The sequence below is a fragment of the Triticum aestivum genome, chromosome 6B (assembly GCF_018294505.1).
Source record: "Triticum aestivum cultivar Chinese Spring chromosome 6B, IWGSC CS RefSeq v2.1, whole genome shotgun sequence".
Classification (NCBI taxonomy): domain Eukaryota; kingdom Viridiplantae; phylum Streptophyta; class Magnoliopsida; order Poales; family Poaceae; genus Triticum; species Triticum aestivum.
Window position 1 is genome coordinate 182,530,194 of NC_057810.1, and position 10,844 is coordinate 182,541,037.

The 10,844-nt window shown below is 51.6% G+C and overlaps 1 protein-coding gene and 1 pseudogene across 1 annotated transcript; one reads left to right on the forward strand and one right to left on the reverse strand.

Annotated features, from left to right (window-relative positions):
* Positions 1 to 437: 437 nt before the first annotated feature.
* Positions 438 to 3,083, forward strand: LOC123133907 (probable aldo-keto reductase 2; annotated as a pseudogene).
* Positions 3,084 to 6,060: 2,977 nt separating this feature from the next.
* Positions 6,061 to 9,634, reverse strand: LOC123136475 (uncharacterized). Its single transcript, XM_044555843.1, has 6 exons — positions 9,053 to 9,634; positions 8,738 to 8,933; positions 8,569 to 8,649; positions 7,648 to 7,755; positions 7,300 to 7,569; positions 6,061 to 6,490 (listed from the first exon to the last, which is right to left on the reverse strand). Exons 1-6 carry the CDS (start codon positions 9,529 to 9,531, stop codon positions 6,401 to 6,403), a joined length of 1,224 nt encoding a protein of 407 aa, XP_044411778.1. The 5' UTR covers positions 9,532 to 9,634; the 3' UTR covers positions 6,061 to 6,400.
* Positions 9,635 to 10,844: the final 1,210 nt, after the last annotated feature.

The following is a 10,844-nucleotide window of genomic DNA, read 5'->3' on the forward strand; positions in this document are numbered from 1 at the left end:
ATCTCAACAGCCTGATCAGTTGCGCTGGAAGCTCACTAGGTATGAAGAGTTCACAGTTAAATCAATGTATCTCGATGTTATCAATTTTAGTGCCATTCCTAGTTCAAAATATGTTTGGAAAGTCAAAGTTCCTTTGAAAAGTAAAGTGTTTATGTGGTTTGTACATAAATAAGTCATATTAACTAAGGATAACTTAGCAAAGCGCAACTGGACAGGATCTACTAGGTGTAGTTTTCCTATTTTTCTTATGCCAGCCGGTTGTGGCCTTTTGGTTTTTGTGTTTTTGGCCCTTTGGCTCTTTATGAGCTTGTCTTTACTTTTGTTTCAGACTTTAAAATCTTGTTGAATCTATTTGCTTATTTATAAAATTGGCTGTATGCATCGTTGTGATGCAGAACCGGGAAGTTCCTTTTTTTTTTAAAAAAAGCTAGTTCATCATGGCCAAGCCGACGGTGCCTCGGATGAAGCTGGGCTCACACGGGCTGGAGGTCTCGCCTCGGCTGCATGGGCATGTCCGCCAACTACGGCCCGGCGAAGCCGGACGACGACATGCTCGCGCTCCTCCGCCACGCCGTCGCCGCAGGCGTCACTCTCCTCGACACCTCCGACGCCTACGGCCCCTTCACCAACGAGCTCCTTCTAGGCAAGGCGCTGCAGGGAGGGTTGTTGGCTACCGGTGGGCCAGGAGTGCAGGTGGCCCGTGGCCACCAAGTTCGGGGTCAAGTTCACCGAGGCGCCGCCGGGGTGGGAGTTCTGCGGCTCGCCGGCGTACGTCCGGCATGCGTGCGAGGCCAGCCTGCGGCGCCTTGGAGTCGACTGCATCGATCTCTACTACCAGCACCGCATCGACACCCGTCTGCCCATTGAGATCACGGTCAGCCTTGTTCCTGAATCCAGGCAGATGCCATTGATCGCTCACAGCAATTGTTCATCAGTCACTTCGCCGTATCTATTTCCACAACTTAAACTGACTAACTGTTTGTTGTACCCCTAGATGGGCGAGCTGAAGAAGCTGGTGGAGGAGGGGAAGATAAAGTACGTAGGCTTGTCGGAGGCCTCCGCTTCCACCATAAGAAGAGCCCACGCCGTCCATCCCATCACCGCCGTGCAGCTCGAGTGGTCGCTCTGGACCAGAGACTCTGAAGAGGAGATCATCCCTACCTGCAGGTCCAAACCATTTCATTTCAATTCAGACATACTCCTGCATAGTTATATTGTTCTCTTCTTAGTTCTTACCCAGCAATTGTCAACACATTTATATGTCGTTCGTTCTACATGGAGCTTGGCATCGGCATAGTCTTGAAAATATAGTTCGAACTTCATGATCACATATCTCGCGCAGCCGCCCCTCGTCGTCACGACGTACGTCCTGTCCTCGCCGCTGCCAGAGGCTAGTGCCGGGCAGGCCCTGGGCGCAGCCAAGGAGGGTGGCGGCGGGGAGCTTCTCGCGCTCGGGCAGGCGTAGGGATCGGATCCGCCAGATCCGTCCGGCCCGGGCCTCGGGTTTGAGGCGGCGGCCTCTGCTGGTGGGGGCGACGTCGTCCGGGAGGCGGGCGGCGCTCGTCGGAGTTGTGGACCGCGTCTTCTCGGCCTCGCGGGAGGCGAGTTGGCGGTGGATGCGGGCGCCACGTGGAGGGATCCCCTGTTGCTCTCCTTCGTCAGATTTGAAGACGGCGCCCCCGTGCTGCTGCTTCCTCCTCGTCAATCCGGCCGGATCCGATGGCGGACTGCGCGGATGTGGGGTTGGGATCTTTGGATCGGAGTAATTTCTTGGCCGGCTGCGGCGACCATGACGCCAGCGGCGCCCCAGGCGATGTTTCCTTCTTGAAGGCGGCTTCGAGATCCAGCTCCCTCCCCCTCGTCCTCCCCCTGCATCCGGGTAAAAACCCACAACTTTGGTTGGGCGACGGCGGTGCCCGGCTCCGTCACCTTCTTGAAGGCGCCGCTTTGGGTCCGGCGGGAGGTGGGACAGCTGCAGCGCGTTCTTGGCGTTCCTGATGGCGGCGGTTCTCTTTAGTGGTGTCGTTTCGCCATGGCGGTCGGCTGGTCCGGCTCTCGTGGTGATTGTGGTGCCCAACCCTTCGCCGTGTCTTCCTGGGGTGCTCCCGTCCCGTTCAGAGAGGCTGGAGGTGGAGCGACTTCATCTTGCACAGAGCTTCGGTGGAGATGTCAAGTCACGCCTGACCGACAGGTGCTATGCCTTGTCATGCCTGGTCGGCAGGTGCTACGCACGACAGATCTTTCAAAGACTTCAAGCTGTGTCGGCTGGTGGTACTTGGCAGCATGGTGCTGAGGTGTATCAGTGGTGACCGCGACGTCCTAAGATGTTTGCGCGTAGGGAGGAGGTGCCGTTGGGCGCCGTGGTGGCGTCGACGATAGCTGGACCGAGCAAGGTTGATGCATTAATACAGTTCTGAAGATGGAGCGGTGGAAGTTGGTGGCGGCGGCCTCTGAGTGCACGCCGGACGGGTGAGACCCATGCCCGGCAGGCGTCCTGGATGGGATCTCAGGTCTTAGATGTTAGGTTTGGCTGCGATGCCTGTTTGGTATTAGGCCCAGACTATCTGCACCCCTTCATCAACTGGATAGAGTGGCTTAGACGACGGCTTTAGTCTTACTGTTGTATTACTTTGTAAGGTCTTGTAAGAATAATTAATAAAGTGGCCGTATGCATCGCCCAGATGCAGAGGCCGGGGGTCATCCTTCTTTTCTTAAAAAAAAACATATCAACCCATTTCACTTGTGCAGAATCTGCCTCGGTTCCAAGCAACCTGGAGCACAACCAGCGGATCTTCGAGAGGGTGAACGAGATGGCGACGAGAAAAGGATGCACGCCGTCGCAGCTCGCTCTGGCCTGGGTTCACCACCAGGGACCAGACCTGTGCCCGATCCCGGGGACTACCAAGATGGACAACTTCGACACCAACCTCGCGGCGCTCGCCCTCAGGCTTGCGCCCGAGGAGATGGCCGAGCTAGATTCTTACGCTGCCGCGGACGCTGTGAAAGGGTTCAGGACCTACAATGCAGCGAACACGTGGATGAGCTCGGATACCCCTCCGCTAGAGTCTTTCAAAGGAGAGTAACTGACTAATCGTGTCACCTTCTGTTCTTAACATTTGTGTTCAGTGTGGGGAGTAGTAGCCCGCCTTCTGTTCTTGTGTGCGTCCACAGTTGCACTTTCCTTGTGACGCTTCTATCCCTTTCTCCACCGTATGTTGACATTTAATAAAGCTTCCACTCACAAATTGTATGCGTTTACAAAATCCTGTTGGGTGTGATGCTTTTCTCCCTTCTCCCGTGTTTTCCCTTCTTCTCGCTAAGAGTTCCCTCACGGCCTCACCGACCCTTGCCATTTACTGAACTGAATTTTATGTGCGCTAAACGTATGCAGACAAAGTCACAAAATACTGTCGAAACCAAAAGTTTCTCTCAAGACCCAACTATACAAGTGCATAAAACAAGGGCAACTATATATACAGATGTTCTGACCATGTCCTCGGCCGCCCGCTGGTCTGGTATTTCTTACTGGCATTTGATATTGTATCCGCGTTCTTTGATCACATGAACTCGTGTCTTATACCTATTACCGAAAAAGGCTTTCGCCTCACTTTATATATAAAGCAACAACCCACAAGCATCCAATACAACCACACGATACAAAGGCGCTGAGCGCAGCAACACTACTCCTAGCACTACCGCCCCGAAGATATGAAGCTACATATGACGAACCATGCGCTCCAAGGCGGCGCCTTCAGGAAGAAAACGACGCCGGAGCGCCGCCTCCGCCCAATCCAAGGATTAAAGTTTCCCCCGGAGCCGCATGATGGGCAATGAGAGCCGCGACGACGCCTTCAAGAAGGGAGCGATCTTCGCCGCCGCCGGTCCGTCCGAAGATAGAGCAAGTTTTCACCTCGGCCAACATTCACCGCCACCGAACGCCACACCCCGGCTACCACGCCGCCCACACGGCCATGATGAGCGGGCAGCACCAAGGCGCGGGCTTTGTCCAAGAGCACCGCACCACCACCACCACCAGGGCCGCCGCCCCAGCATCCAAGACCTCAACACCACCTCACCCGTGACCCGACGCACCCCAACGAAAGAGACGAGCGGAAAGGTCCCACCTTTCGCGCCCCTGGGCAACCCCCAGCGTCAAGACCCAATAGGTCGGCCAGAACCGGCATCCACCGACCCATCCTGCTACCCCAAGCGCGAGATGAACTCGGTCCTGCAGCATCGTGCGCGAGACGAGCTCGGTCCTGCTGCATCGTGCGCGAGACGAGGTCGGTCCTGCAGCATCGTGCGCGAGACGAGCCCGGTCCTGCTGCATCGTGCGCGAGACGAGCTCGGTCCTGCTGCATCGTGCGCGAGACGAGTTTTGTCCTGCGGCATCGGGCGCGAGACGAGCGGTGGATCGCAGCTGGGAAAGGACCAGCCCTTTGATGGGAGTAGCGCCCGGGCGACGAGGAGATGGGGTGAAGGACGAGACGGCCCGAACGCAGACAAACCGACGCCGGAGGAGCCGGCCGTTGCCGCGGACAGATCCGTCGAGTCACCGTGAAGCCGCCACGACACCGGTAGGCCATCGAGGCCTACCCATGTCGCCGCCCACGACCGGAGCAGCAGCCACGCCCGGCCGCTGCCCTACCCGCGTCGCCCGGCGGGCTCCAAGCGCCGGAGCCGCCGGGCACGCACCACCGGAGCCAGGCGCCACCGGCCGGCCCCCAAAGCCAGATCCGGACGGATCCGGCCCGAGACTGGTCGCGCGCCAGCTCCCGAAATGGGAGCACCGCAGCCGCCCCGCAGCGGGTAGCCCGAGGATCGCCGGAGCACCGCCACAGCAGGCCACCCCGCCACCCCACGAGATTGCCGCCGCACCGCTGGATTCCGCGGGCGACCAGCACCGTCGCTCAAAGGGGCCGCCGCGCGCCGGCGCCCTCGAGCGGACGGGGAAGGAGGGCCCTGCCGCCGCCTCGCTCGCCGGGCTTTGCCCGACGAAGCGTGCCGGCGACGGCGGGGGGGGGAGGGGAGCGAGACGGGGCCGAGGGCCGCGACCACAGGGCCCCCCCCGGGCGCGCGCGGGCGCGCCGCGGGAGGGGAGGGGAGGAGAGGGGGAAGGGGCCAGAAATCTCTTATACCTATTTCAGCAGACTCCTAAGAAAGTTACTGAAAGAACAGGTAATGGTTGTGATATAGCATCACTAGGTGCATCGCTGATGCTTGCAAAAGGGAACTAGAAGGTAGAAAAGCATCCAGTGGTTAGGTCTCAGAACGTTGTCGTTGATTGCATCTGATGAGTCCAACGAGTTATTTACAGGAACGACGGCAAAATCTACCTTCGGGGCATCTAGAAATTTTGAGTATTTCGACATTCAAGAATCACATATTGTTGCGATGTTCAGTTGATATTCTTATGTTCCGTTTAGTGTTTACATACCAGAACGTAGACATGATCTTTTATTTCATCATGGTGGTTCATTACAAGACAATCATCATATTGAAATCTTACCTGTGATAGCTCCACATGTGTGGCTGTGCATAATGGAAAATAAAACTAGCATCATGTGATAGTGTGATGGTTGCAACCAACGGTGTCCTGTGTTTTTCTTGTTGCGAAAATCATGTGTATATGTTGAACTTATGTGAAATCAGCTTACCTTTATGACCCCTCCGTCCCATAATACAAGAGCGTTTTTTACAAGCCCATCAAATTAGTCACTGTATTCCATTGATTTGTAAGTTTGATGCCTTCCATGCTTGCTTAGCTGTTTGGTATTGGCAGATTATTGGATGTTAACAAAGATGCTATGTTGCCTGTAATACCAGGTTTACAACCTAATGTGCCATGCTTGTAGCTCTCCTTAATTTGTTTAAACAGCACAGCCTAATAACCTATATGTTGTTTCGCAAGGGGAGACTATGTTGTTTCGCAAGGGGAGACTATATGTTGTTACCAGGCACCGCCAGCAATCTAAGGCAGTGGGACAAACATATCCATCTAGTTCATTCGTGAAGGCGCATATCCATCTAGGTTGCCAAGGGAAGGTGGGGAACGAAAACTGAAATGCGAACAATCTGAAAACTGCAACTCAGCTGGTAGCACACACCACATTCCCGTGACAGTTAACCAGCATGGCAATTCAGTAATTCACTACTCCCTCCGTAAACTAATATAAGAGTGTTTAGATGACTATTTTAGTGATCTAAACGCTCTTATATTAGTTTACTGAGGGAGTACTAAATACTACTACAAGTCTATATACACAGCGGGTCTGCAAACCCACACCCATTGCAGTAGCAACTACTAGCAAGGAAGACCAAAGCATCGTCAAACAACTGTATGGCACACAATGACAATGCAATGTACTACCTCTGTATGTCAGCATACCCAAGCTCAAGGCTAGATCTTGTAGCTCAAAACAATGTCCCAGATCATCTGCACCACAGACTCCAGCATCCCCTTCAGAGTGTCCACCTCTTCATTCCCATCCTGGTAAATGATTAAGGAGACAGAGTCATTGTGCTGTTCAATCCACAGTCGGTTAGAAAACACAACAGCAATAATTCTAATTCCGAGTACTCGTATGTTGGTAGGAGAACAGAATATTAGGTGTGCACATGATATGATAATTCCAATTGAGAGTACGCAAATGTCAGCACTAAAACAGGATATTAGGTGTGCACATCACATGCCTATGAAATAGACACAAGAGGATTGTTGTTTGGACATCAGGTCAAGCAAAGCCAGTATAAAATGCATGTAAGTCATACATGCAACGGGAAATACCCTTCAGTTCCTGGGTGTATATACACCCTATATGAGATTATTATTTTAATAAATACAAAAAGGTCAAAAAAGTTTAGAAGTTTTTTTGGAACAAACTTGACACTCTTTTGCACTAGTATTAAATTTCTGCGAACAAAAACCCAGCGTTGACTTCAGGGCAAGAAAACAAAATTATTTGCTATTATAGGTCACTATTCACACTATTCTTGCCGAAACTTTTGTTTTTTCTGAAAAGAAGTCAAAAGGTTTTTATCCTTTTATGGAATTTTTCTTATAAGTACAATAGAAGGTCAACTTTAATTCAAAAATATTTACAGATTTTTTCACTTCTTATTTAATTACTAATATTGTTTTCCCATATAGGGTGTATATACACCCATAGACCAAAAGTTCCCCTACCACATGCAACCAAAAAATTTGCTCAGGAACATCACAAGTAAAAAAATGATATTATCTTATGAAAACAAGTCAAAAAATATATTATCTTATGAATTGATTTATCGTGTAGTAACCTGCAGTCTCTCAGATATGCCAGTTAGTTTGAAGGTAACTTCATTGGAAATCTCTCCAGTGGAGGTCCGGTGGTCAAACCGGTCAGCACACCTGAGCTTCAACCTTAAGGTTTTATTCCTGAAAGCACTATAGCTTGTATGCCACACCCCAACTATGCTGAACCTCTCACCAATCGACTCATTCCCAAGTGGCCATTTAAGTCCCCCTTTGGCATCAGGATCAACAATAGCTGAAGACACTAAGCTCTTTATGGCATTTTCCACTTCAGGCTGCAAGTGATATCAGATGAGCCTGCAGCAGATAAGATCATAACAGAAAGGCTCAAGGTAGTTCTAATATGAACTCACGTCTATGTTCTTCAGGATCCTTTTTGTACGCAACATCAACCTTAAATCAAAATCTTTGGACAGGCAGGATATGTCCTCCACCAGCTGCCGTATCTGGTTCAATTCAACCTGCACGAGAAGTAACAGTGGAGACTAATGAGAAAGAAAACCATTGTTAGCTGGCGGCTTGTAATGAATAGTATATCTGAGCAATTTAGCACAAGCCACAGTATGTGGGTAACGTATTATAACCTAACCAACTGGCCTTATACATGGTATAAATGAAATTTTGCACATCTCCTCACCTATCTAAGGGAAAATGTTATGCCCAACAGTATCAGCAGTAGAATGAAAAGAAACAAGGCAAAAAAGAATAATAATCGCATCGACTATAGCCTACATCTGCCAGTGAAACAATCTCGATTCAACTCATTTCAAGCAAACATAGTTGCTTTTCCATAACAATGCTGTCACACTGAGTTTTATTGCTGCAGTTTTTTGAGTTAAAAAACATACTGAGTTCAGAGCTATTTGTCCAAGTTATAGACCACAAACAAGAGACACGGCTGCTTTAGAGAAAGAAGGAAACACCGCCCACTTGAGTGGCAATCAGAAGACCACATACAGTGGTACGCATATAGTGAATGATATTGTGTATACAAACTGATTATATTTACACATTCCTTCATCTGAATTGCCCAAAAAATCCTTTGAACAAAGACAAGCATGATAATTGATGGCTAAATGTTAGCAGCATGCATCGTCTCAATGAATACCAACTTATAGATTACTTATCTCGACAGTCTTGGGTTCTTAATTGTCAAGCGTAAAAGAACAAAACTATGCACAATATTCCCAATATTTCATACTGTGTTAGCGCTAAACGTTAACTGTCACGCTGAGTTCTGAAAACCAAAAGAAAGGACAGAAATGTATGCAGACCTTGTGGATCACAAGCTTCCCATCCTCTTGCACAGTGCATTTGCAAGACATCGTCGTATCACTTCGCTGCTTGTCAAACACCTATCGGGTATTTACAGGCCCCAAAGTCAGTTCACACTCATCTGAAAAATAACCAGCTATAACTCTGAAACTGTTAGGACGTCCAAACCTTGACATGGTAGTGCTTTTTTGATGAATCGAACTTCAGATCGGTCAGCTTCCCAATATACATCCCAATCTCATCCACACACTTGCCAGGCAAATTCGTATAGAACGACTTACGGACCTGGCTCTTCAATCCTTCTGCCCCTGCTTTTGCTGCGTCGCGAACAGAGTCCAGGGAGACGGGTCCGCCGCTAGGTCCGCTACACAACATCACCCAGAGAAAGCAGCTCTTTGCGCATTAATCAAAATGTGATATGACACGAAGCACAGGGTTCAAGAAATTGAATGGTGGTACGGACAAATGTAGGAGAAGACTCACGGTTGGAACAGAACCTTGCCCACCCTTGCCACGAGGCTCAGTTTTACCTCCTCGTCTTCCGTGGGCGCATCGTGCGCCGTCGCCCTCGCCCTCTCCGCCGCGGCTAGGAGATCCGGCAAGAACCTCTCGACGATGGCCGCGACCGCGGCCTCTGCGGAGTCGGAGGAGTTTTTCGGGGAGGAGAGGGCGAGGACGAGGGGCTTGGCGCCGGTCTCGCGCTCGATGGGATCGCAGGGGAAGGGAACGAGGCGGAAAGATTCGGCATCGTCGGAGCCGAGGGGGAAGGGCGGGATCGGGGACCAGCGGGACACGCAGCCCGCGGTATGGATGATCTTGTTGTTGGACGGGCGGAGGTGGTGACGCCCGCGACCGCGAGGGGAGGAGATGGAGAGGGACTGGAGGGAGGAGATGGGCGGGAAAGGGGTTGGGGCGGGCTCGGAACTGCTGGAGTGGCGCCGGTGGGGCGGGAGGTAGACCATGGCGGATGCCCGATTGGCCGGCGGTGAGGAGGTTACCTTTTTCCTCTGAGATGGAGGTTTTGGGGAGGGGGGAAGGGGAAAGAGGGAAGTTTTTTTTTTTTTTTTTTTTTTAGGAAGGGAAAGAGGGAAGTTGGCGGTGGACTGTGCTGGAAACTGACAGTCGTCAAGTATTTTATCCAAGTCCCGAGTAAAATGCATCAACCGTCCTTGAACTTGCTGGCAAGGACCAAAACGGTCCCTAAACTCTGAAACTGATTTCATACGATCCCTAAACTTGACAATACGATGTCAATACGGCCCTGCAACTCGTGCAACCAGTCCTGAGCTACGTATGCGCCTACTTCTCGCGTACGCGGCGACGTGCACGTCAGCCATGTCAACAAAGAGGGCCCGCGGTCAGAAAATCTGGTCGTCTCCTGGTCAAAGCAAGCCGCAATTCCTAGCTTCCCCAAATAGCGGTCCACCACGAATGATCCCGCACGATGGGCGATGGGCGGCGCCACCGTGACACATAGTTCCGTCGACGGCGACGGCAGCAACCTCGGCGCCTATCCACCTCCCGTCGCCGGTGGCTACCAAGTCGTGCCTCCCCCACCCGTCTCCGCCGGTGGCCCGAGCCGCAGCTTGCTCCTCGGGCGGAGGTGGCGCGGCGGGGAGAGCCCTGTCTCCGCCCAGTGACAGGCCATGTGCTCCTCGCGCGGACGCCGTCCATGGATGTCCCGTGGGCACGTGCTGATGGAGATGGTGGCGATTTGATGAAGGCGGACGCACTTGTGGCCGCCATGGGGAAGCGGTGCGGCGTCCTGCCGTGCGAGGTGTGCATGACCCGTGCCCACCGCACGACCTGTGGCTGTGTTTCTCAACGCCGGAGAAGTGCACCTCTGTTCTGGAGTCTGCATGAAATTGAAGTGTTGCCGCCGGCGGATCCAGTTCAGTGGCTGGAGCCGAGCAATTGGCGCGACGTCGGGATCGCTGGGCATCAAGACGACAGTATGTTAATTCCAGTTATATGTATATCTTAGAGTACTGAACTTGGCAGTCTGAGCTAGTATTGTTGCACTAGCATTGTTTGCAAATTATCTTGTGTTTGTGAACCACATTGTGTTCCAATGGGAGTGAAATTTGCTATCTGGCATATTTATGTGAACTATCCCAGACAGCTATATTGTGAACTATCCTTGCACTGAACATGTACCGTAATGATTTTTGACAGTGATAACACATATATGCCGTGAACTTTTGCACTAAACTCTTGCCAGTACACATATATGAAGTGAACATGTCAAAGCATAAGTGTTGAACCTGAACATTAC